Source organism: Monodelphis domestica, chromosome 4 (genome assembly GCF_027887165.1).
Source record: "Monodelphis domestica isolate mMonDom1 chromosome 4, mMonDom1.pri, whole genome shotgun sequence".
NCBI classification, from domain to species: Eukaryota; Metazoa; Chordata; class Mammalia; order Didelphimorphia; family Didelphidae; genus Monodelphis; species Monodelphis domestica.
The window spans coordinates 414,407,888-414,434,242 of NC_077230.1; the positions used below are offsets into that span (position 1 = coordinate 414,407,888).

General features: G+C 44.0%; 2 protein-coding genes across 10 annotated transcripts in view; both read left to right on the forward strand.

Annotated features, from left to right (window-relative positions):
* Positions 1 to 14,111, forward strand: part of SLC35E2B (solute carrier family 35 member E2B) — a 35,759-nt gene extending 21,648 nt beyond the window's left edge. For both annotated transcript variants that reach the window (XM_056796027.1, XM_056796026.1), the window contains exons 6-9: positions 799 to 852; positions 2,152 to 2,224; positions 4,885 to 5,030; positions 6,902 to 14,111. In XM_056796027.1, the coding sequence (XP_056652005.1) occupies positions 799 to 852; positions 2,152 to 2,224; positions 4,885 to 5,030; positions 6,902 to 7,139 (511 nt within the window). In that variant the 3' untranslated portion in view covers positions 7,140 to 14,111. The remainder of the gene's footprint in view (positions 1 to 798; positions 853 to 2,151; positions 2,225 to 4,884; positions 5,031 to 6,901) is intronic.
* Positions 14,112 to 16,370: 2,259 nt separating this feature from the next.
* The window catches only part of LOC100010569 (cyclin-dependent kinase 11B), a 43,726-nt gene continuing 33,741 nt past the window's right edge, over positions 16,371 to 26,355 (forward strand). For 7 of the 8 annotated variants that reach the window (XM_007481087.3, XM_056796023.1, XM_056796022.1 and 4 more), the window contains exons 1-3: positions 16,371 to 16,492; positions 21,670 to 21,795; positions 23,200 to 23,315. In XM_007481087.3, coding sequence (XP_007481149.1) covers positions 21,685 to 21,795; positions 23,200 to 23,315 — 227 coding nt within the window. In that variant the 5' untranslated portion in view covers positions 16,371 to 16,492; positions 21,670 to 21,684. Of the gene's footprint in view, positions 16,493 to 21,669; positions 21,796 to 21,868; positions 21,916 to 23,199; positions 23,316 to 26,355 lie in introns of those variants that run through there. The other variant, XM_007481090.2, reaches the window with a different exon arrangement.

The window sequence follows — 26,355 nt, forward strand, 5'->3', positions numbered from 1 at the left end:
GTTTGCCATTTCCTTCTCCAGCTCATTTGATAGATGAGAAAACTGAGGCAAACAAGTTTATGTGACTTGGCCACACAGCAAGTAAGTGTCTGAGGGCAGATTTGAACTCGGGAAGATTGAGTCTTCCAGACTCCCTGCCTGGCCCTTTGGGCACTGTGGCGCCACCTAACCACCCTGATGAAAATCCTTGATGGGTACAAATAGATATTTTGGCTCAGAAAGGTGGCAAGAGCTAGTCAGCAGAGAGCTGACTTTGAAAACTGAGTTCAAGTCTGACCCGTGACACTTTCTAACCATGTGCCCTTGGCTAAGTCTCTTCACCCCTCATTGCTCAGGGCATCTCTTAGTCTAAGTTGCCGACTCTCTGGAGGCTTGCCTCAGTAGGAGTTCCCTCCTTTTTGAATTCCTCGGACCAAAGAAAATGCCAAGCTCAGCCCATCCCTCACCCAGACGACCTCTGTACTGTGACGATAGGCCTGTAAAAGTCCGTTTTGATGCCAAGCGAAGGGAACGTGGCCAAGGATGTAGGATGTAAGAGGCGACCCTCTAATGCCTGTTTCATTTTGAATCATCTTATTCAAGTCTGGGGGAAAACAGATGATTTGTGTTAGATTAGAGGGCAAGCCTACAGCGTGACTCGATCCATCCCTGGAGTATTTTTGTCATCTACAAAAAAACACAACTTCTTCCTTAGAAGAAGAACTTTCCATTCTAGTTTGGAGTGAGGGACTTAAGAAGTATTTCCAATTTTTACGTATTTCTAGCTTAAACCAATGACTTTTTTTTTCCTTTTTCTAGTCTGCAAAATGTGTTTTCCAAAAAGCTTCTCAGCGGGGACAAATACAGGTTTTCGTAAGTATCCCTGATGCCTGGATTCTTGGGTTTTCACCAGGGCCCCACAGGAGCCCCCTGAGCCATTCGAGATGCCAGAGAGACACTAATTCCCAGAGATACACTGACACCTAGAAACATGGACACTGATGCCCAGAGAGAAACTGACACTCAGAGAGACACTGACGCCCAGAGACACTGACGCCCAGAGACACTGACGCCCAGAGACACTGACGCCCAGAGACACTGACACCCAGAGTGATACAACACTGACACCCAGAGTGATACGACACTGACACCCAGAGTGACACTGATGCCCAGAGTGACACTGACACCCCAGAGAGACACTGACAGCCAGAGTGATGCAACACTAATGCTCAGAGTGATGTAACACTGACACTCAGAGAGACACTGACGCCCAGAGACACTGACGCCCAGAGACACTGGCGCCCAGAGAGACACTGGCGCCCAGAGTGACACTGATGCCCCAGAGAGACACTGACACCCAGAGTGATGCGACACTAATGCTCAGAGTGATGCGACACTTATGCCCAGAGTGATGTAACACTGATACCCAGAGAGACACCGACACCCAAGCATAAATTATCTGCAGGTGGTGACCTGGCAGCTTTCCAGGAATGACCAGAGACCTGAAAACCCCAGCTAAGAGGTTCCCAATTGATAATAAAGTCCTTGTCATTAGGGGGCAGCTCCCCAATTTCTTTATGTGATTCAAGGCACTTCTCCCCAATTACCACACAAGAAGAGTGTATTTTGGGATGTCTGGGTGCCTTCTAAAGTGCATTCTGAAAGCCTCATCCCCAATATCTGAAAGAATGAATCCCTAGGTCGTGACACACCTCTGCATTTATGTGCTGGGTGCCGGGAAGGCTGCCAGGAGACATGAAAATCACTCTGGTTAACCAGTCTCTGTGCAGACCAAAGGGGAAGTTGGGGGGTTAGGGTTGCAAACCTGCTGGGGACCCAGGGAAGGGCAGGGATGGCACTCAGCCCCCCCAGAGTGCCCAGTCTAATGAATCCATGGAATTCTGAGAGGCAGTCAGCCACAAGGAGGCCCCAGAACTAAGGGGCACCCAAAGGAGGCCAGAGGAGGAGGGAGAGTGTGTCTGGCCCAGAGCCCAGCAGAGGGAAGATCCCCGGAGGTGGGAGACAGAGCATCCTAGGAGAGGGGCAGCTGCTGGGAGGCTGTAAGATGGGCAAGAGCTCAGGGAAAATCAGGCTCAATTTGCTTTTGAAGTTGAGGTGGATTATTTTTTCCTTGATGTTTTTTCTTTCTTTCTTTTTTTTCTTTTGGTGTAGTGCCCCAGAGCTTCAGTTCTACACAAGTGCTGCCGCTGTGGTCATGCTCATTCCTGCTTGGATCTTTTTCATGGTGAGAGGGGTTTTGTGCAGGGATCGGCCTTTGTTGGCTATGGAGTTGATTTCTTCTCTCTCCTCCCCTCCCCTCCCCTCCCGTCTCCTCCCCTCCCCTCCCCTCCCCTCCCCTCCCCTCCCCTCCCCTCCCCTCTCCTCCCCTCCCCTCCCCTCTCCTCCCCTCTCCTCTCCTCTCTTTCCTTCCTTCCTTCTCTTCTCTCTCTTCTTTTTTTTTAAAGCCCCTACCTTCTGATATATTATCAGTTCCCAGGCAGAAGAGTAGAAAGGACTAAGCAATAAGGGTTAAGGGATTTGCCCAGAGTCACACCACTAGGAAGTATCTGAGGCCAAATGTAAACCCAGGATTTCCCCATCTTCAAGCCAGGCTCTTTGAAATGTAATAAAGAAGATAATCTGTATAACTATTCTTAGTTGTGGTAACTGGATGCTCTGGCAGTGACTAGAAAGATACTACCGGGAACCTTCAGGATGCCTATTTGTAATGGAGATAGATGAGAGATGCTGCTAGAGAGATACTGCTAAAGGGGTGCTCTGGAGTTGCCTATTGATCACTAGTGGCTAATAAAACCAGATATTTCCTACCCTCTTCCTCCCTCAATGCCACCCTTCACCTCCCAGTTTTCCACCCATACCTTCCTGCCCCTTTTCCCCTCCCTGCTGTTGGTCAGCCACCTTCTAAGTAACTCAAAGGTGAACTGTGAGATTTAGAGGATACTCTTGTTCTCTTTCTCAGGTAAGGAGGTTTATTGGGAAAGATAGGACAGGATGGAAATTGAGGTAAGAGGGATGAGATTTGTCCCTAATCTAAAAGGAAGGGTTATGAGGGTTTGGGGAAATGTCAGTCTTGTCACAGCTGTGACACAGAGACAGCCAAAGAGATGGAGGACAACTGTTAAATCTTCTTTCTTCTTTCAATTACACAAAACCACCAACAAAAGTTAATTTCTTCTCAGACAAACTCCAGAAGCCCTCCCAAAGGTCTCCCTCTGCTTAGATCAGAAAAAGCCAGTCTCTTTTGGTTAGGAACCTCAGAGAAGAGGTTTCTCCCTTGGTCAGTAACTCCTGAGAGAGAGAATCAGTTCCTCCCCCTCGCCAGCTCCAACTGCCTCTCCTGGGAACATTCTGTTTGGAATCTTCCCCTTGATTGACAGATCAGATTCTTTACCTTGGTCTGCATGCCTGGTTTGTCCTGCAAATCCCTCTTGTCCTGCAAATCTTTCTTCATGCCTCTTCCACAGAAATCCACTAAGCCACCTAGATGCCTCTATACCATTTAAAAAAAAAACTTTTACCTTCTGCCTTAGCGTCAATACTGTGTATTGGTTCCAAGGCAGAAGAGCAGTAAGGAATAGGCAATGGGGGTTAAATGACTTGCCCAGGGTCACATAGCTAGGAAGTATCTGAGGCCAGATTTGAACCCAGCACCTCCCCTCTAGGCCTGACTCTCAATCCACCGAGCCACAAGCTATCCATCTTGGAGTTGATTTTCAGAGAGGGTGGAGAGCTGGCCTTGGAATTAGGAAGACCTGGAGTCAAAGTCCTGCCTCTGACACAGACTGACCATGTATGACTAGAGGTGAGGCACTTGAGGCCTCTCTCTCTAAGACCATCACCTGCAGAGGAGACACTGGCTTGCATTGGGGGAGAGCTTTTCAGCTTCTCTGAGTTCCCCACACAAAGGAAATGCTGGGTCTTGGCCTTTTTCCTTTTCCTTCCATCTTTCCTGCTTGCCTTTGTGTTTAAAATTTCAGTCTTCATTCCAGCCCAGCAGCCAGCACTTCCTTTACCCTGGCTGTACTGTGTATCCACATTTTGCATTCCACAAAGCATCTGAGGCCATTCCTCAATGGGGGGGCAAGAATTTTTTTGTTTTATTCCCCAATATTTTGATAGCTGCATTTTAGTGTAATTGACTTCCTTTATAACCCTACATACTTTATTTTATGCTTTGAACAACATAATTCTGAGAAGGGATCCATACTTTTTTGTCAAACTGACCCCCAAAGGCATCCAGGACAGAAAAGAAGGTTTTTCATTTGGTTGACTCCTTCAGAGCTCAGTCAGACGAGGAAGTGCACATCCTCTTCTCCCACCAGCTTAGGAAAAATAAACCATCTTTACACTAAAATTAGAAAAGAAATGGCACAGTCCCTTGATCACAGTAGGGCCTCAATAAATGTTTATTGGATGGGAAAGGGGAGAGAAATTAGTATTTACACAGCACTTACCATATGGCAGGTACTGTGATTGATGCTATTTAAAAATAAACAACCCTTTCCTTTACTAAGTATTGGTTCCTTAGCAGAAGACCAGTGAGGGCTAGGTGGTGGGGTTTAGGTGACTTGCCCAGGGTCTCAGCTAGGAAAAGTCTGAGGCTAAAGTTGAACCCAGGTCCTCGTGACTCCAACTTTGTCTTTCTATTCACTGAGCCACCTAACTACCCCCTGCTATTTTTAAAAAACAGATATTTCATTTAGTCATTTGATTAATTTCATATTGTTAAGAACTCTGGCCTCCAAGTGATTCTTGACCCTCCCCTAAAAAGAAAAGCCAGGTTTCTCTGTTATTTGGCTTTTCTAATCTAGCGACTAATTATCCTGAGATTACAAAGCAGCTGCACTTGTTTATTTATTTATGTTTTGCTTCTGACTCATGCAGGATATGCCAGTGATTGGAAAGAGTGGGAAAAGTTTCCATTACAACCAAGACGTCATCTTGCTGCTTCTCATGGACGGCGTCTTGTTCCATCTTCAGAGCGTCACGGCCTATGCCTTGATGGGAAAGATCTCCCCCGTCACTTTTAGGTAAGCTGGAGACATTGGCGGGAAGGAGGCTGGAAATGAGTGTGTGCATCAGTTGAGGGCAGTGGTCATCTTGTCCTGGGCACTGGATGTTGATTGGTCAGGCTTTCCAAAAGTGCAGCACTCCATCTCAGCCACTGGGATTATCTATCATAAGCACTCTCTTTAATGACCAGTGCCATTTTTTTCAAACCCTTCTGGCTTAGAATTGACACTGTGTATGGGCTCCAAGGCAGAAGAGTGGTAAGGGCTAGGCAGTGGGGGTTAAGTGACTTTCCCAGGGTCACACAGCGAGGAAGTGTCTGAGGCCAGATTTGAACCCAGGACTTCTGTCTCTGGGCCTGGCTCTCCATCCACTGAGCAGTCACTAAGCTGCTCCCCATAAGAGCCATTTTTAAAGCCATGCCTTTTAAAGATTGTAATTGGATCCTTGAATCTGCAATCCTCAGTAAAAATCTTTCTAAGTTTATAGAAGACAAAATAATTTGTTTGGAATGGTTTTAGTGTAATCTTGCCTGGAGACTTAGAGATGAACTGGATGTCTTCTATTCTGCTTAGTTTCAGAAACCAGCAATTTCAAAAAAATAAGTTTTAGTTGAGGTCTTATTTTTTTATGTCAATAAATTATTTCCCAACATTTCCCCCACAGCTGAAGGTCCTGGGTACAATATCCCTCCCCCAATTTCATCCCAGAGACCTCTCCCATATAACATATATTTGTAAAAGGAAAAAATATCATCAAAACTGATTGGTGCCATTAAAGTCTGAAAAAAGATGCAGTCTACACATTACAGTGGAGTGGGCACATAGAAGTAAATAACTTTAATGAAATTATACTAGAATCCAAAGAGAAGCAGAGGAGGTGACCATAGTGGACAGAGGGCTAGCTAAGACCTGAATTGGAATTCTGACCCAGATAATTACTTAGCAGTGTGATCCCAGTCAACTTCTCTATGCTTCAGACAGATGTGTCTTTAATGAAATCTGATGTACAGAAACCCAGATTTTATTTTTATAATATTTTAAATAATTTATTTATTTTAGATGAATTAATTTAGAATATTTTTACATGATTCATGATTTTTCCCTCCCCTCTTTCCAACCCCCTCCCAGAGCTGACAACCAATTCCCCTCGGTCATACCTGTATCATTGTTCAAAACCTATTTCCATGTTATTACTATTTGCAATGGAGCAATCATTTAAAGTCAGAATTCCCGATCATGTACGCCTTGGACCATGTGATCAGTTATGTTTTCTTCTGTGAAAAATCCAGATTTTAAAAAGGATTATAAAAAAGATATCTCATTCCACAGTGGTTTTCTTTGGATAATTTCTCCATGTAGTGAAACACACTAATAAATACAGCCCTTATCCTCAAGGAGCATAGGGAAATCTGGCTTCAAATTCTGTCTCAGACTCTTTAAGAAACCACTTTAGTGATTTATGTAATTAGCCAGAATCTACCTTCTCACCCTATCCTCCCACCCTTCCCCTGTCCCCACTTCAGAACACAGCAAAAATTAAATCCACTGGGGCAGCTCAGTGGATTGAGAGCCAGGCCTAGAGCTGAGAGGTCTTGGGTTCAAATCTGGCCTCATATACTTCCTCAGCATTGATTCCAAGACAGAAGGGAAAGGTTTAAAAAAAATTAAATCCATCACAAACACGTAGTCACACTTAGTAAAAGCGTGTGAAAACCAAACTCTTTAAAAAGGTTCATCTGTTCCTCCGGTAGTGGGGAGCTTTTCCCTCCACAGAGAGGTTATAGTATTTTTAGGTTCTTGTATAGTTCCCCAGTGAGGCATGACCTGTGCCAGGTGCTGTGGGAGGAAGGGTGCTCCCTGTTGACCCTCTTGCTGCTTCTCCCTTTCAGTGTGGCCAGCACGGTGAAGCACGCGCTGTCGGTCTGGCTGAGTATCATCGTGTTTGGGAACAAAATCACCAGCCTGTCGGCCATCGGGACAGTCCTGGTGACCATCGGCGTGCTGCTCTATAACAAGGCCAAGCAGCACCAGCAGGAAGCCATGCAGAGCCTGGCCATGACGGCCAGGCCCAGTGCTCCCGAGGACACAGAACCGCTGGTTGCCAAGGACTTTAAGCCTTACAATTGACCCAGGTGGGTCCGCACCGTCCGCCAGGAGCCCATCGCGCGGCACCCTGGCCCCTCCCGGAAGCTGCTCCTTTCCTTCCTGCTGACATCCTGACAGTTCCTGTGGACGTGCATGCAGATGGGGAATGGGGGTGGCGAGAGGGAGGAGGGCATCCTAAAGCAGAGACGCCGCCGTGCCCCCTTCTGAGAGGGTCACCAGCATTGGCAAAAGACCTTTCCTTCTCCTGGAAGGAGCCCGCGCACCGTCAGCACCCTGGACAAGGGCAGCTTCCCCTCAGCACTGTCACTGGAATAATGTGAAACAATAAAAATGGCCGCCACTGTCTGGACCGAATGGGTGCTGTGCAGACCACGGCTGAGGAGTGGCCAGAGCGGAGGCAGCTGAGACTTCCTGTGGACCGCAATTGGAAACTGTGAAACCGAAGCTCGAGGACGAGGGGCTCCGGCGGCTCTCCCATGGCGGTTGGCTGAAGAACGTGGAGAATCCGAGAGAAGTCGGTGTCCTTTAGTGAACAGAGCCCACCGCGAGGATTTCGCGGCACTGCCTTTTCCTTCAGAATCCGTGATAAGCCTTCGGCCCAAAGGGAGGCCGCGGGAACGACAAAGCTGGTTGTCCTGGGGACCAGAGATTGGCTGAGGTAACAAGATGGTTCTCTGTGGAACACTTAAGTCCTTCCGCGGCACTGGAGGAATGCCGACACGTACCATACCCACTCTCTTCCCACCAGCCCCTAAAGGAGGAAGGAAGATTGTGGGGCAAGGACCCAGAGTGGGGTCCCTGCTGTCAAGACCTTCATGCTGTGTCCATTTCCCCCCTCCATCTCCCAGTCTGCGTATTAAAAAACAAAACACCCTCGGTGGTATATAATAATAACATGAAATATTTAGAAAAAAGGGGTCTTTTATAGGCTTATTTTAAATTATCGGAGTGCAATAAAGAAAGGAGTACTCCTTGTGGCCCTCCTCGGCCCCACACCCCAAACTGGAAAATCGGGCTAAAGGGTTTTCCCTTTGCATCCTGGTGGCCAGCCAGGCACAGTGCCCGGGAGCAGCGGCCCCTCTCTTGGGAGGGCGGGCGAGGAAAAGAATGTTAACTGATGGCCATTTCCCAGCTCCTCTGGTTGATTTAAAACAAAATGTCTCAAACATTGTAATCGTTTTGGCTCTCCTCTTAAGAATGGGGATGTCCTCGGTTTTAAATTTAGCATACGGTATCTCGAGTGCTGGATGGTTGTCTCCTTTCCTACTTGGCATCGGCAGGGGTAGAGCCACCAGGACCCTCCCCTTCGCCCCATTCCTTGACTTTTTGTTCACTTTCTTTTTCCACGTGAGGTGATAAGTAAAGGAAGAAAGCTGGCACAGGTGTCAGTGTTTCCATTTGGGGTTAAATTATTTTTTTAAATGATGCAGTAGTAAAGAAAAAAAGGCTAGATTTCGGGGAATAGAAAATTGTGCTTCATAGGTCAAGCCAGAAGCTTTACTAACAGCATGTCTTACCCTTGTAGCTCCACGTGGCCTAAGGAAGGCCTCGAACCTCTCGTGACATCTCCTGTTTAGGAGATGGCCCCATTTTAGGGCATCTGGGCTAGAAAGTGTAATTTGCATCATGAACCAGAAGGCTCAGAAATTGGTTCCGTATTCCAGCTTTTCCCCTGCCTTTCCTCATGTCTGTTGACCTCCTGGGAGCTATTTGTAAGCTGAGTTGTCAGAGAGAGACAGGACAAAGTCACTTTGGAATGGGGTGTTGCAGAGGGACTTTACCTGTGATTAATCAGCTGCTAATTCCTGCAGCCTGACCTCAATGAGTTTGGGGCGAAATTGGGGTGGGGGAAGTGGGGAATGGCAGAAATTTTGGTGATGGTTGTATTATTTTAGTGTTTATTTAAAGACAATTATTCAGATTGAAGGCTTGGTTTTAGATGATGGCCTACACTGGAATTCTGTCTCCATTTTTAACCTGGGGAAGGAATCGGGGGGGAAAAGATTTCCTGTAATGTGAGTTTTGGGGGTTTTCCTTTTTTCATACTGTTTCCATAGCCCTAATGGTTCTCAGAGTTAGCTGCATTGACAGCTGGATCTTTTTTTTTTTTTTCCTGTGAGTAATAAAAGCATTTAGGGTTCTAGATGTTCTACTATTCCCCTCCCCCTGTTTCATTTCCTCTCTCCTGCCCAGGTTGGCCTCCCGTAATTATCTCAATAGCTTTCTGGTTGGCTTCCCACCCAGAAAACTGTAAAATGCTAGAATAACTACTCCTGTAGATCAAATCTCTCTGCAACAAAGAGCATAATTAAATCTCATTAAGTTCTTTCTGCCTGTTGGGAAAGGCTCACCACAAGCATTCGAGCAAACAGCAGCCCTTTGAAGGTGCAGAGACCTCTCGAGTCACTTCAGCTCCTGGATGCAGTGGACATTCCAAATCTGTCGACTCAGACTTGGAAGACTTTTGCTCCAATGACATTCCCTCGAAATGCATTTTCCCTTCTCCCTAAAGGAGAGAGGGCTGAATTAAAGAACTTGCCTGTGTTAGTTGGGGTGGGGGTAAGAGATTCTGCTGGCCTACGAAGACCAACTTCAGAAAGGTTCACCGACTCCCACAAGAGAGGACACGGAGCTTCCTCAGGACTTCAACAGCTTCCCCCTTTCTGCCTTTTGAAAAGAACACCAAGATGGGAAAGGGTTTAAAACTGCCCATTTGCAAAGAGTTGACATCTGAAGGATTTGCCATTGGTCACGAATGACATCCCCTGGAATTTGGTCTGTGTTTCCTCAGAGAGCAAATGAGCCAGCAGGTTCTGACACTGCCTGTGATCCAGGTTTAAAAAAAAAAACAACTCAAAAAGCAACAAAAAAAGAACAACTCTCGTGATATTCAGGACCTTCATGGCTCCAGGAATTGACCCTCCAAAAAAAATCCCCCAAGCTCAAAACAGGGATTAATAACATGAATTCGTTGCTAAATCAATAGATGAGGCAAGAAACCACAAAATTATCTTTGGAAACTTTACCTTTCTTTGGATTCTTCTTCGGAAGACTTTGGATTACCACCATCCAACAAGCCAAGCTGGGATCTTTCTTTGGATTGATGGGCCTCCTCCTCGTTGAGTCATGTCACAAATGCCAGCACCAGGCACTCTCCGGTTCCTCTAAGTTTGCATCTCAGAACATCCAGTGAATATTGTAAATGTACAGAGATGGTCTATTTTTCTTAACTTTGACTAAGGCATTTTGATAGTGATGACTTCTAGAGTTGTTGGTGAGGTGTCCATAGAAATAAATAGGTGTTCTGTTGGCATTTCATGCTTTTAGCCCAGCACTGGTTTAATACCTAGATTTCATGCTCATCTCTGTGGCATTTGTGGAAGAAAAAAAACAAAACACTTGAACTAGCTCTTGATTTTGGCCCATTTACTTGGCTAGGATAGAGGGTTTGTGTGGTAAGAGTGCAGTTTGGGTCCTGGCCCTAAGCAAGGCCTGCATTCAAGTCATCTGTCTCCCAGGAGACTTGCTAAGAACCAGAAGTTATTGCTGAGTCACCAGTTGGACATTTCCACACTGGAGCTCTCTGCATGGATGAAATTTAGAGTTTTATTCATGGCCCCGGATTTGTGTGGGACAGTGGAGATGAGGGAAGGCCAGTCATGAAATGTATTGTCTCCAATTCACTTCAACAAGCGTTTATTGAGCACCTACAAAGTGTAAGACACTAGGGACAAAGCTTACACACCAGATGAAAGGCGATGTGCTAGAGTGGACAAGGGCAAGTGTTGGAATCGGGGAGGCCTGAGCTTAAGTCTTAACCTTTCACCCATACTCGCTCCAGGCCCCCCACTGTACTGCTTGTCTGTCTTTGTACCATATACTTAGTACTGGTTCTCAGACACGTCAAGGGTTTTTTTTTTTCCAAGCATATCAAAGAAAGTCATATTTTACACCCCTTTTCCCCCAGCAGCCATCAATCAAGACTTAGTATTGGCTTTAAAACAGAAGGTAAGGGATTTAAAAAACAACCCGGTTCTATAAATTTTTTCAGAGTCTCTGAAGACATTTCTATTCAGATGGCAGAGATTCCAATGGATGGATCTATGGTCTTTTCAATGGGGATGTTCAATCCAATAATTTAAATTACTTTCCATAAACGGCTTGCTCATTCCGTGCAGTGTCCGTGACCTCTTGACCACATCATTTCAGGCACTAGCGATTAGCCCAGCTGAGACCTTCCTCAGATTTGCCTGATGTTGTTGCAACATCCATCGCACTTACGTATGACTAGCCAATCTCTTCTCTTTTTTTTTTCTCCTCTCCAGCAAACTCATTTGAGAAAGCTTTTGTTTGAAATCCTAGTGATCATTTGATTCATGATTTCCTATGAGCTATAGTTCCATGTGCTTAAAGTATTGGGGATCTTACATAGGTGTCTTTTAAATTTTAAAAACAGTACAACATGGTGGTCAGAACTGTGTAACGAATATATCTAAAGGGATAACTAGGCAGCTCAGCAGATAGTGGGCCAGGCCTGGAGTTGGGAGGTTCTGGGTTCAAGTTTGGCCCCAGGCACTTCCTAGCTGTGTGACGCTGGGCAAGTCACTTAATCCCCATTGCCTAGCCCTCACCTCTCTTCTTACCTAGTATTGCTTCTGAGACAGAAGGCAAAGGGGTTTTTTTTAAGTATATCAAAGAAAGTAGTATTTTACACCCTCTTTCTCCCAAACCCCCATCAATTTTTAAAGATATTTCCAAGCCATTGGGTTCTTTATTCTATACCCACACTTTGGTAGCATTTGTCCCACAGAAAAATGTTTGAGACAGTGTGGGTCAGTTGTTGCCTTATGAAGGAAGTACCATGTGACTTTGGCAACATCACTTAGCAAAGTGATGCTCTGAATCAAGGCCAGAAAGTATTTCCTTTGCTTCTTCAGGTTGAAAGGTGAAACAAAGGTATGGTTCTGGACCAGAGATCATCTCTTTCTTGCTTGAAGTCAACCGGAACTGAGGTTGATGTTTCTGGAGCTGATCTGCTCAGATCTCCTGACTTTGGGTCCTTTCCTTCTCTTAGTGGACAAATATAGTTAAACCTCTTAGCTCTGGCCTTCAAGGGGTTTCTTGGTTTTATTTCCATTTGTTTTTCTCTTTGCTGGTCAAGGAGTGGTGAATTGAGAGACTCAGCCATGGCACCAGCTTCACAGGTGTGCCGTCCTCTGGCTTCCTTGGAAACACTGGTTTCTTCCTCACTTATATTTCAGAATGATGAATTACAAGGTGGATGTTACCTTAGAGATGGACTTTTGTGCTTCGCCCAGAAGCCTATATCTTACCTGGAAAATGGTTAAAAAGACAGTCCCTCCTGTGTCTTCTAGAATTTTTTTTTGGTTTTAATTTGGGGCACAAAGCCCAGCTTGGTCTCTTCCTTGGATCTCTTTAGTTAATTTTTTAAACCCTTACCTTCAGTCTTAGAATCAATAATGTTGTATTGGTTCCACGGCAGTAGAGCAGTAAGGGCTAGGTGACTTGCTCAGGGTCAGTGCCTTTAACCTGATTTGAATCCTGCGTCTCCCAGTCTCTAGACTAGTTACTGGGCTGGATTCCTCACTGCCTCTTAGAAGCTCTCACAGAGCCAACATTGGCATATGATCCTAGAACTGTTGATTGGGCGCTAGAGGGAACCTTCAAGGGTTTTTAGTCCTATCGGTGGCTAAGGATGGAGAAATCAGGGTCTGGGTATAACCTCTGGCCTTCATTAGAACTGGCTCAATCCACTGAGCCACCTAGCTGCCCTGATCTCTTACTTTCAAGCTGTCAGCCTCTTAAATAAATGTTGGTAAGCTAAGCCACCATTTAGACCTGAGATGAAAAGGTCCTGAACTTTTGCCAAGGGCTTGACTCCAAAGTTACAGGAGCCAAACTTAGATGGTGAGTCTCCCACAGGAAGTGAGCCATCGTTTGTGGATGTGACAGTGGGTGTTTACATCCCACTTTTAATCACAGTTTCCATTCCTGACAGTAGCTCTCAAATTCCCCAAACAGCCATAAACTAGGATTGCTAGAGTCAGTGAAGCCAACAACAAACAGTTCACTCAGAATGAACACGCTTACCTGAATGGGGGGACCAGCCAAGAATCTGTTTGCTTGAGTTGTTCTTTTGATGGTGGGGCAGCTCATGTCCATCCTTTCCTGGCTATGTTACCTAAACCAGTACGTGTTTTCCTGGAGCTGTAAGTCTTAGCAAATTAAAACCTTTGCACTTGATGGGTGAGCTGTGCTATATTATCCTGCTTGACTCTGTTTTCAAATTAAATGTGGGAGTCAAGCCATGGGGCAGCAATCTGCATGCTAAAAAAAAAGGACTAAAAGCGAGAGAGAGGCATGCTGGAGAGGACCTTGAAGAGAACACTAAGTTTTTGCCTTAAGCAACTGTTGTTGCAGAGAGATTCTAAGGCTTCTAGGAAATCAGCAAGCCATACCACTTGATATCCATCATATCACCAGAGAATTGATACTATCTGGGCTGTCTGAATGCTGGGGGGGAGTTCTGAGTTCCAGACTTGCCACACACACTCATCCAAGTGTCCCTGTGTCCAAATGGGAATTTTAAAATATAAAATTGTGAGTTTTCCACTTTGAGAAACTTGAAAATAGCAACAGTAATTGCTTCTACACCAGAGCCAAATTGTATTTTGTTACATCATACCAAAAGGTGTAGGATGAAAACCACACTGTACAAGATGTTTGTAGGTATTTTGTGCATTTTTTACATGGCCTCTTTCAGTATTTCTGTAAGTTCTCTGCTTTCTAAAAGATGTTCAATTCAGTTTGTCACTGTTTAATTCTCTTGTGGGATAATAGCTTGATAACTGTGTAATAAATCCTGTGGATGCCTCTGGGCTGTTTGTTTGAGTAAAGCAGACAAGCTAGTTTCTTCTCTCCATGAACATCGCTCTGGAAAAGTAAAATAAAATCAGATTATTTGTGCTTCAATATTTGGCCTTCTGATTTATATTTCATTTGGGGTCTGTTAACTGGAAAAAAACACAAGACTATTAGTCAGAAAAATCACTAATTAAGGAGTTTAGTGCTAAAACCAGGCCTCCTCGAAGAGCTGTGTGCTATCAACCCACACAGAGTCCCAGATTCTGGCAGCTCCGGTCACCAAACTCCTGGGAGTGCCACAGGGCTAGATGACAACTCCAAAGAGCCATCAAAGTGGGAAGCTTAAATACCTTTCTAGGGGAACATGGGCACTGAGGATGAGAGTTGGACTTTCTCTCAGGGAGAAACTCATGTGCAAGGTCAAACTTGAGGCTTTCATCTTCAAGCTAACTAAACTGGGGATCATGGAATCTTACTAGGCTATAAGTTGGGGGATTTCTAGATTCCATGTTGATAGGTCCTTCTCTGTTAAAATAATCAGAGTTGGGTTCTTGGTTATTTACCAGTTCCCAATGTGCTCTGGGGGAAAAGGGTCCGTTAAGCCTGTAAGAAATCCAGACTGGGGGCAGCTGGGTAGCTCAGTGGATTGAGAGCCAGGCCTAGAGACGGGAGGTCCTAGGTTCAAATCCGGCCTCAGCCACTTCCTAGCTGTGTGACCCTGGGCAAGTCACTTGACCCCCATTGCCTACCCTTACCACTCTTCTGCCTTGGGGCCAATACATAGTATTGATTCTAAGATGGAAGGTAAGGGTTTAAAAAAAAAAAAGAAATCCAGACTATCCTTTGATAGTCTGTATAGAGACATCCGTCCAGATGGGAAATGCGATGTTTTTGTAAAGGGTCCAGGAAGAAAGGCAGAAAGCAAGCATTTATCTTGTGTCAGGCAGTTTTGCAAAGTGTTTTCCAAGTACCAACAGCCCTGGGTGGTAGGTGCAAGTTATCACCCCCATTTTATAGATTAGGAAACTGAGGCAGAGGTCAAGTCAGCCAGATGGACAAGCCAGAGTGGAGCCACCACCCTGGGATTATTGAGTTTGAAGAAGGACATCTTCGTCCATGAGGAAATGGGAAAGGTAGCTCCTCTGTGAATTGATCCAACCATTCTGGAGGGCAATTTGGAACTATGCCCAAAGGGCACTAAAAGATTGTCTGCCCTTTGATCCAGTCATTTCTCTGCTGGGTTTGTACCCCAAAGAGATAATAAGGAAAAAGACTTGTACAAGAATATTCATAGCAGCGCTCTTTGTGTGGCAAAAAATTGGAAAATGAGGGGATGCCCTGCAATTGGGGAATGGCTGAACACATTGTGGTATATGTTGGTGATGGAATACTATTGTGCTAAAAGGAATAATAAAGTGGAGAGATTCCATGTGAACTGGAAGAACCTCCAGGAATTGATGCAGAGTGAGAGGAGCAGAACCAGGATGGCACAATTGAATGTAATGGACTTCTCCATTAGTGGCAATGCAATGAATGACCTGAACAACTCGGAGGAACCTCGGAGGAGAAAGAACGCTATCCACATTCAGAGGAAAAACCGTGGGAGTAAAAACACTTAAGAAAAACAACTGCTTCAATACATGGGTGGAAGGGTTAGGGTTGGGGATGGAGACTCTAAATGAACATCCTGGTGCAAACAACAACATGGAAATAGGTTCTGATCAAGGACATATGTAACATGTAATACCCAATGAAATTGCGTGTTGGCTGCGGGAAGAGTGGGTGGAGAGGAGGGAGGGAAATAATGTGATTATTGTAACCAAGGAATAATGTTCTAAATTGACTAAATAAACTTATTAAAAAAAAAAGGCAGCTCCTTTCGGGGTAGCTGATCTGCAGTGCCTCTCCCGACCCTACCTCCTCAAAGCTCCCTCTTCCGAGTCCCCCCTCCTCCCCCCCGCCCCGGGCTTTCTGGCCAGAGCAGCGTATTGGAGCCACGTGCAGAGCTGCAAGGGGCCCCTAGAGACGCCTGAGTCTAGCCGCCCCATTTGACGGATCAGCAAACTGAGGCCCAGAGGGGCCCTGGCAGGGGGCAGTTGGGAGCAGAGCTGGGACTGGAACCCAGAGCCCCTGATTGGCTTCCCCCTCGGGAGAGCGAAGATGGGGCCAAAGCCCCCTGTGGTAATGGCTCCTTTTATCAGCGAGGCTGGGGAAAGAGAACTCGAAGCCCCTACGGCTGCGCTCGTGGCTCCTGGGCTGAGGAGGCGATCGTGGCGAAAGTGCTGTAGATGGAGTGCGGGCTTACTTTCGGCATCGGCTCCCAGCCCCGCACCTCCGTGCCCATCTCTCCCGCCCCGTGCCGCGCTGACATCACCTGGACGCGCCGCCGGCGGAAGTGACGCCTTTATCCCGCGCCCAATGCTGGTTCTCCTCAGTCTCCGGGTCCGGTGGCGGCGGCGGCGGCGGCGGTGGTGGCGGCAGTCGCAGTGGTAAGTGTCCGGGGCTTTAGGGGGCGGGGGGCCAGGCTCGGGGTTGGGGACTCCCGGGGGCGGGGGAGGGGTCTGCGGGCGGACCTGACCACCTTCCTGTCCTCGGCACTGGGAGGGTTCGAGGCGCGGGGCCTGTGGCGGGTCCAGGTCCAGGGCCAGGCCCGCCTCCGGACTTCGGGGGCGATACTCTGCCCTCCACACCAAGTCCTCCAGCCAGAAGAGACCCGAGCCTCGAGCGACCCATCTTACATATAGGAAAGCCGAGGCCTAGGGCGAGTACGACACTTGCCCCCTGCCCGCCGAGAATTTCACTGACTTGTCAGCTAAAAAAAGGGAGATGGGGTGGTATGGGTTCGAATTACACCTTCGACGCATGCTGTGTGACTTTAGGCAAGTAGCTTGACCTCTCTGAGCTTCCGTTCCTTCATCTGTCAGATGGGGAAAATAATGGTTGTGGGTGCAGCTAGGTGGCTTAGTGAATTGAGAGTCAGGCCTAGAGACAGTTCGGTAGATTTTGGGTTTAAGTTTAACCTCAGACACTTACTAGCAGTGTGACCCTGGGCAAGTCACTTCACCCCCATTTCTTAGCCTTTACTGCTCTTCTGCGTTGTAACTAATACCTGGTGTTGATTCCAAGATGGATGGTATGGGTTAAAAAAAAAGGAAGAAAATAATGCTTGTTTCTCAGCCTTAGTTTTGCACCTATATGCTGAGCCTCATAACATCCAAAATTTTCAAAGACTGAGAACTTCTATAAACCTTTACTTTGTTGTTGTACAGTACAGAAAGGTCTAAAAAGGGGTCCAGTCTTTCTTCTGCCATTGATTGCCTGGGCTAAGTCACTACTGTTCATCCTTTCCCCACACACATACCACAACCATCACCACCAGTTTTCTGATCTGTACAATATCAGGGCAGGGGGTAGAGGAGTTCTCCATCCCCAACAGGTAATAAATAACAGGAATCCTGGATAAGTCATATAACCTCTCTGGGCCTCAATTTCCTAGTCTGCAAAATGGGAGTTAAGAATACAGGTAGGCTCTACCTCCCCAGAGTTGTTATGAGACCCAAGTGAGATAATCTTGTAAAACACTTTTTGTTGCTAGAAAGGTTAGAAAGTTTCTAAGGTCTTTCTCAATCCGAAATTTAGAGTTCTTTCCAATAGGCCTCACTTCAAATGTTCAGCAAACATTCTTGAGCTGCTACTTTGTAGAACCCAATGCTGAGCTCTGGAGAAGAGAGAAAGTTTAGAAATCACATAGCCCTTGGCTTGTCTTTACTGAACTTGTCAAGATATTTTATTTTGCCAATTACATATAATAACAATTTTTCCACATAAGTTTTCTGAAGTTCTATGATCCAAATTTTCTCCTTACCTCCCCCTTCCCAGGGCCAGCAAGCAGTTTTATCTGGGTTATATACATGGATTATCATGTAAAACCTATTTCCATATTACTCATTTTTGTAAGAGAATAGTCATATAAAACCAAAATCCCAAAATAAAAAGCCAAATAAACAAAACTGTAAAATCACATGCTTTGATCTGCATTCTGATTCCAACAGTTCTTTCTTTGGCCTTCAGAATTGTCCTATATCATTGTATTGCTTTTTGAAATTCTCTTTGAGCTCTTCCAGAATCTGTGTCCAATTCATGTTTTTCTTCTGGACGTTGCGTGTGTTAATTTTGCTTTCACTGGCCCATTCTGTGCTTTGCTTTTTTGTCGCCATAAAAATTCTCTCTAGTTAGGTGCTTTTTTTTGTTGTCTGCTCATTTCCCCAACCTTTTTATAGGTAGGCTCTGTTCTCTGGGAGATTAGGGTACACTCTTAAGCTTTCTTGATGCTACCCTTAGCTTTATTTCTGGGTTTCTGCCGATTTCAGTTCTACCAAGCCTGAGGGCTGGGACCTCTGAGAGCCACCTTCCACTGCTGATTCAGTTAACCCTTGAGACATCTTATGGCTGAGGCTTTTCGTCACACTCTGGGCTTGATCAGGTCATGCACAAAGTAGATTGCTCTGCGCCTTTGACGAGGGGTTAGCTTTGGGTCCACCAACTACCCCAAACTGGGAATCTATGTCCTTGCCACAGGCCCTGGCTGAGGCTTCTGGCCTCGCTTTGGGCCCACACAAATCAGGCTGCTTTAGCACAGACTGCCCTGGGCTGGAATTTTGGACCCCACTGCAGGTTTTCTTGGAACCTCAAGGGGTGTGCATTGAATTGGACCTCTATCTGCCCAGGTATGGTCTCAGGGTCTGCATGTTGCCTTGGGCACAGGTTCAGAACCTGACACAGCAAATGGGAGTGTGGGGGTGGGGTGGGGCTTGCCTTGCTGTAACAACCTCCTGCTGGCTGTACCCCAGTGATCTAGATGCTCTCTGCCTACCTTTTAGGTTTTTCTCTTCTTAAAAGTTGCTTCAGGGGCAGCTGGGTGGCCCAGTGGATTGAGAGCCAGGCCTAGAGATGGGAGGTCCTAAGTTCAAATCTGGCCTCAAACACTTCCCAGCTGTGTGACCCTGGGCAAGTCACTTAACCCTCATTGCCTAGCCCTTACCACTCTTCTGCCTTTGAGCCAATTACACAGTCTTGACTCCAAGACGAAAGGAGAGGGTTTAAAAAAAAAAAGTTGCTTCAGTCTATTTCACTCTTGAATTCATTTTGTGGTGTTATTTTAAGATTGGTTGGAGGGGATTCTCATGGTGGTTTTGAGCTTCTCTGCTTCTACTCTACCATCTTGGCTCTGGACCTGGATCATAGTATTGCTGAGATTAACTAAGTCTGTCTTTCATCGGTGATCATTCCACAATATTGCTGTTACTCTGTACAGTGTTCTCCTGGTTTTGCTTATTTCATTCTGCATAATGAACTTACTGTCAAATGGAGAAATGAAACAAACCCAGATGACTAGAATTCCAGGATCATAGAGAAAATCAGGAGGGACTTTTTTTTTTTTAAGTAGACCCTGTTTGCTTTATTTTTTTCATAATGTGTGTGTGTCTTCTTCCATAACATGACAGATTTGGAAATATATTTTGTATGTTAGCACATGTATAACCAATAGAAAATTGTTTGCAGTTAGAGTGGGGGGAGGGCTAGTGAGGAAGAGAACAACTTTTCTTTTTCAAGAACTGTCTGCTGGACATCTTCACTTGAATGTCTCAAAGGCATCTCATTCTTATGTTGATAATAGAGTTCTTTACCTTCATGCAAAATGAACAAAAATAATTCCCTGCCTTCTGAATTTTTGCTGTAGGCACCATCATCTCTTCAGTAACCCATTTTCATAACAGTCACCCTCAGCTTGGCTCGCTCGCTCTCATCTGTTAAATCAAATCAGTTGACAAATCTTGGTTATTCTATTTCCACAGCACATCTCTTATTTATTATCTACTTGTAATTCCACCACCCTAGTTCATGTCCTTATGACCTCATTCTTAAGAGAACTATAATAGCCCAGGATGGATTTTATATGTTATCACGTCCAGTTTCCTAGTTTTACAGTTTAAGGAAACCAAAACCCAATTATGTTCAGAGTCACAAAGATAGTAAGTGCCAGAACTGGGATTTGAACCAAGAGCTCCTGACTCTGTGGTTACATGAATAGCTCAAGAATCTGGCCTTGTCTATAATTAAAGTATTACTATCAAAATGCTTTTTAATGGACTGTGGCCCACAGGGTAAATGCTATTGTGTATTATTATTTTAGAGGCCAGGAGAACTTTTTGATTGGTCATATCTTATTGAAATTTGTGTAAAATTTTGGAGAGTTCTTGAAACTTTCTGAATTGCTATGGTCTCAAATTCATCACTCTCCAGTCAACTTTCTGTTGATTACTGTTTTGGTATATATTAATAATATAAGATGTGATAAGGCCATTAGAGATGTGTAAAATGATGATAGCTAACTTTATAGCAATTTATGTATATATGTCTCATTTGGCCCTCACAACCCTGTGGAGTAGATACTATTTTTTCACCTACGAATGAGGAAACTGAGGCTCAAAAAAAATTAAGTGTCTCACCCAGGTTCTCATAGGTAAGTGTCTGAAGGAGGATGTCAACACAATATTGAAATTGAACTCAGTTCTTCCTAATTCCAGTCCAGGACTCTATCCACTACCTAGACTAATACTTTAAGTCTCTGAGGAAAGATTCTTACTTTAAGAGAGGAAACAAGGTACAGTGGAATATACAAGTTTGAAGCCAGAGGACCAAGATTTGAATTCCATTCATATCAACTTATTGTAATAATGCTAATAGTTAACATCTATATAGTGCTTATTTACGTGCCAGGCACCCTGCTAAGTGCTTTATGATTATCTCATTTAATCTTCACAATTTCTGAAAGGTGGGTGCTATTATTATTCCCATTTTATCGATGAAAAAACTGAGGCAAACAGAGGTTAAGTGACTTGCCATGGGACACAAAGTTAATAAGTGCCTGAGATTGATTGGAATTTGTGTCTTCCTGACTTCAGGCTATCCACTGTACCACCTAGCTTGTGTGTAAACTTGGTAATCCCCTCTCTAGATCTTAGTTTCTTCATCTATGAGGTGAGAAGGTTGGACTAGATTGTCTTTGAGGTCCGGTCCAGCCATAAGTCTGTGATCCTGTGATAGAGATTTCAGGAAAAGGAAGTGTTGAGTGAGACTTCAAGGAGAGATAGGAATTCAGCAGTGAGAAAGGTGTGGGGGACATAGAGAGAATACCATCTGGACAGACAGAGAAGTAGGAAAGCCCAGGACATGTTTAGAGGAAAAGCCTAGTTTATAAAATACATAGAGTGAGAGGAATAACTTGGCATCTGGAAAGCACTCTCTTTTGGGGCTGTTCTGAGAGAAGCTGAGAAAGAGCTCCTCTTTGGTGTCATCTCTGGCCTACCTTTGTCCTGTACCCAAAGGAGTTTACAGCCTTACATTGCTTCATTCCTGTTCAGAGGGTGAGCTCAGCATGGGTGGACTTGATCACTGTCTCAGGGGAGTCCTGACAGTGTCCACAGAGAGCAAGGACTCAGGAGCACTCCCTCAGCAAGCCTTGGGGCGTGTTCAAAGGTCTTCCAACAATGCATCACCCTTCATGCTGCCCACAAACAGCTGTTTCACAAGGGCAAGAAGCGTCTCCAATCATGTTGAGCTGTGCTCAGCAACTTCATGCTCTTTAAATGTTTTCTTTTTTTAGTGTGTCTTAACTCAAATGGGTGATGAAAAGGATTCTTGGAAAGTGAAGACTTTAGATGAAATTCTTCAGGAAAAGAAGCGAAGGAAGGAACAAGAAGAGAAGGCAGAGATAAAACGCATAAAAAATGTAAGCCACGTTTTTATAATTCAATGGTTTGTAAAAAGGAAGTTTAATGTCTTTGCACTCATTTTTCCATTAGAACCTCGCTTCTTCGGTGAAGTTGTTTTGTACTTCCAAATGTCACAGGTGAGCCAAAGTCTCTTTAAAAAGTTACCAAAACCCCATCTGATTTCTCAATTTATCTCAAAGATAACAAACTAAAGCTATTTCTAGATCAGGGGTTCTTAACCTGGGGCTCTTGTATATATTTTTCAAAAGATTTTTATAACTATTTCAATATTATTTGTTTTCTTTGTAATCCTATGTATTTTACTTTATGTATTTAAAAACATGATTCTGAGAAAGGGTCCAAAGTCTTCATAAGACTACCAAAGGGGTCCATGATGCAGAAAAAGGTTAAGAACCCCTATGCTACATGAAGATTTGTTTGGAGAATAAAGTATTTGGGACTTAACATCACCGTTGAATATTTCTAAGTGCAGTTGTCTTAATTTTTTTTGGCTTTTCATGCTTATACTTATAAATAATTCTTTATATAAATATTGATAAAATATCGCTTTGAGAAATTAACATCTGTATTAGTTTGCAAAATAACATCCTCAGAAGAGCTTTTCAAGTATGTTGGTAGTATACGTTGGACAGAATGCCACCTTCATTTAAGTACCTATTGACTGCAACTTAGTACTGTACACACAGCAGTGCATTTTACATATATTAGCTTTCTTCTCTACATATGTGGTGTCTAGAAATCTAGTCAGTGGAGCAGCTGGGTGACTCAGTGGATAGAGAACCAGGAGGTTCTGGGTTCAGATCTGGTCTCAAACACTTCTTAGCTATGTGACTCTGGGCAAGTCACTTAACACCAATTGCCTGGCCTTTACCATTCTTCTGTCTTGGAATGAATACTTGGTATCCATTCTAAGACAGGAGGCAAAGGTGAAAGAAAGAAAGAAAAAGAGAGGGGGGAGAGAGAGAGAGAGAGAGAGAGAGAGAGAGAGAGAGAGAGAGAGAGAGAGAGAGAGAGAGAGAGAGAGAGAGAGAGAGAGAGAGAGAGAGAGAGAGAGAGAGAGAGAGAGAGAAGACATCTAGTTAATAACTGCAGTAGAACATAAATGCTTCCTCTCTCATCTGACTTGTGCTCATCTGTACTTTGCTCATGAGCTCATGAACAGTCTGTCTTGCTGACTGTGTCATCAAAGCTATGCACCAGCCTCTTAGGATTCACACAGCCAACTGCCTGCAGTACAAGGGATCAAAGGCTCTCACAGACTTCACATGCCCCCAATGAAAGAATTTGACTTTTGTATTGGATTAGCTCATAGAATTTTGTGTCTGTGGGCATTGATGAAGCTAACTTCGATGTCATTTTTCAAAAAGTAAAATGATCGGGATTTTTTGTTTTCCTCTTAGTCTGATGATCGGGATTCCAAGCGGGATTCCCTTGAAGAGGGGGAGCTGAGAGATCACCGCATGGAAATAACAATCAGGAATTCACCTTATAGGAGAGAAGATTCTATGGAAGATAGGTAAGAAGGCATAGAAGACAAGGGGGGGGGGTACCAATTACCTGAAACTGAATGAAAATGTAATAGAGGGACCTTTGTCATACCTGAAGTTCCTAAATATTATTTCGAAAAGATATGCCACTGGGTTGATTGCTGGTTTGAATTCCATATTTAGAACTGAGTCATTATGTGACTGGGCAATTCACTTCATCCTCCTCCTAAATTAGCCACCCCTCCCATGCTTGAAGATCTAATAATAATAATAATAATAATAATAATAATAACAATAACAATAAAAACAATAATCGGCATTTATATAGCTAGTTAAAAGTTTGTAAAGCACTCTTCATGAATACTTCCTTTAAACCATAACCTGTGGTATAGATACTCCAGGTATCCCAGTTTTATAGATAAGGAAACAGAAGTTGGGTCACATGTCTAGTGAGGGTCAGAGAGAGGCAGGATGTATACTGAATGTGAAATTACATTTAGATTAAATAGCAACAGTTCTGTTTTAAAATCCACAGTATTTTACAGTAACAAGGTATTGGTTTTGATTTCATAGAAAAAATGGGAAAGATTACCTGAGTAAGCCTATTGCTTTGCAAACCTGGTATCCCAGCTAGTTTGCTTTACTGTCATATTGTTACCTGGGTCAGTTCTCAAAAGAACAGATGAGGTGAATCTAGGCAGGAGAGGAAGGTTGGGAGCATTGATCTTAGATTTAAAAGACTCCCATTCTTGAACCTGCCCTCCCCCCCCCCCCCCCCCCCCATTTATTAGCTGTGTCACTCTGAGAAAGGCACCTTTTCTGAGCCTCAGTTCCTTTTCGACAAAAGGAAGATAATACTCTTCATGGTGCCTCCCTCATATGGATGATATATGGAAAACACTTTTTATATGTTAAGCTATTGTTATTCAAATTTTATGGTCCTTGATATAATGAATATGGTAGGATTAGGGCAGCTAGGTAGCTCAGGGGATAGAAAGCCAGTCCTGGAGATGGGAGATCTTGGGTTCAAATTTGGCCTCATATACTTCCTAGATGTGTGACCCTAAACAAGTCACTTAACCCCAGTTGCCTAGCCCTTATCTCTCTTCTGCCTTGGAAGCTATACTTTGTATCAATTCTAAGAGAGAAGATAAGGGTTTAAAAAAAAATACTGAAGAATAATAGTAGTGATGATGAGATTGCTAGCAACCTGAAAGGAAGTGGAATATCAGTGTCTGGCATACAGTAGGCACTTAATACATGTTTATTAATTAATCATTAATTAATTATACTAATATCTAACATTTATATAGCATCTGTTATGTGCCAGGCACTCTGCTAAACACTTTACATTTGTCTCATTTGAGCCTAATAACAACCTTGTAAGATAAGTACTATTGTTATTATCCTCATTTTATAGAAGAAGAAGCTGAGGCAAACTGAGGTTAGTCACTTGCCCAGGCCTACTATTCTATCCACCACATCACTGAGCTGCCTTGACTTTCAGAGGAATTTGGATCATTTGGTCTAACCTTTTCTCTTTAAAGATGAGAAAAGGAAGACTTAGAGTTATCAAGGCCTTTTCTAAAACCGTATGGCTTGTCAGGACAACACTAGAACTAGAAGCCTGTTCTCTTGGTCCAGTTTACTCTCCCCTACACCATCCATACCATCACTCCCCAATTAAGTGAGGAGAGACTTTGGCTGTGCTGTGGAGTAGTAGGGGCTGAAAAGGAGTTTTTTTCCATGGTTACATATTCATGTTTTCTCCCTCCCGTTATCCCTCCTGGAGTTGATAAACAATTCCACAGGGTTATATTCACTCAAATCTATTTCCATATTATGTTTTTGTAAAAGAGTATTTCTTTACAACCTAAACCCCAAATCACATTCCCATATAAAAAACGATAAATCATGTTTTCTTCTGGATTTCTACTCCCACAGTTATTTCTCTAGATGTGGATAGCATTCTTTCTCACAAGTCCTGGGACAGAATTGCCCTGAATCATTGCTTTGCAAAGTTAATTACTTTTGATTGTCTCACAATGTTATGGTTTCTGTGTATAATGATCTTCTGGTTCTGCTTAATTTTCACCATGTATGAGTTCATGAAGATCTTTCCAGTTCTTTTTTTTTTTTATTTAAATTTTACTTTATTTTTTGGTTACAATAATCACTTTATTTCCCTTCCTCCCCTCCACCTACCCTTCCCGCAGCTGATGTGCAATTTCATTGGGTATTTATTACTTGTGTCCTTGATCAGAATCTATTTCCATGTTGTTGTTTACACTAGGATGTTCATTTAGAGTTTATATCCCCAACCATATCCCTAGACCCATGTCATTAAGCAGTTGTTTTTCTTTGGTGTTTTTACTCCCACAGTGTTTACTCTGAATGTGGATAGTGTTTTTTCTCCTATAATCCTCTGGGTTGTTCAGGATCACTGCATTGCCACTAATGGAGAAGTCCACTACATTCAATTGTACCACAGTGTATCAGTCTCTGTGTACAATGTTTTCCTGGTTCTGCTCCTCTCGCTCTGCATCACTTCCTGGAGGTCGTTCCAGTCTCCATGGAATTCCTCCACTTTATTATTCCTTTTAGCACAATAGTATTCCATCACCAACAGATACCACAATGTGTTCAGCCATTCCCCAATTGAAGGGCATCCCCTCCTTTTCCAATTTTTGGCCACCACAAAGAGCTCAGCTATGAATATTCTTGTATAAGTCTTTTTACTTATTATCTCTTTGGGGTATAAACCCAGCAGTGCTATGGCTGGATCAAAGGGCAGACAAGTCTTTTAGTGTTCTTTGGGCATAGTTCCAAATTGCCCTCCAGAATGGTTGGATCAATTCACAACTCCACCAGCAATGAATTAATGTCCCAACTTTGCCACACCCGCTCCAGCATTCATTACTTTCCTTTGCTGTCATGTTAGCCAAGATCTTTCCAGTTCTTATAAAAATCCATCAATTCATCATTCCTTATAGCAAAATAATATTTCATCACCATCATAAACTACAATTTTTTCAGCCATTCTCCAATTGAGGGACACCCCCTCATTGA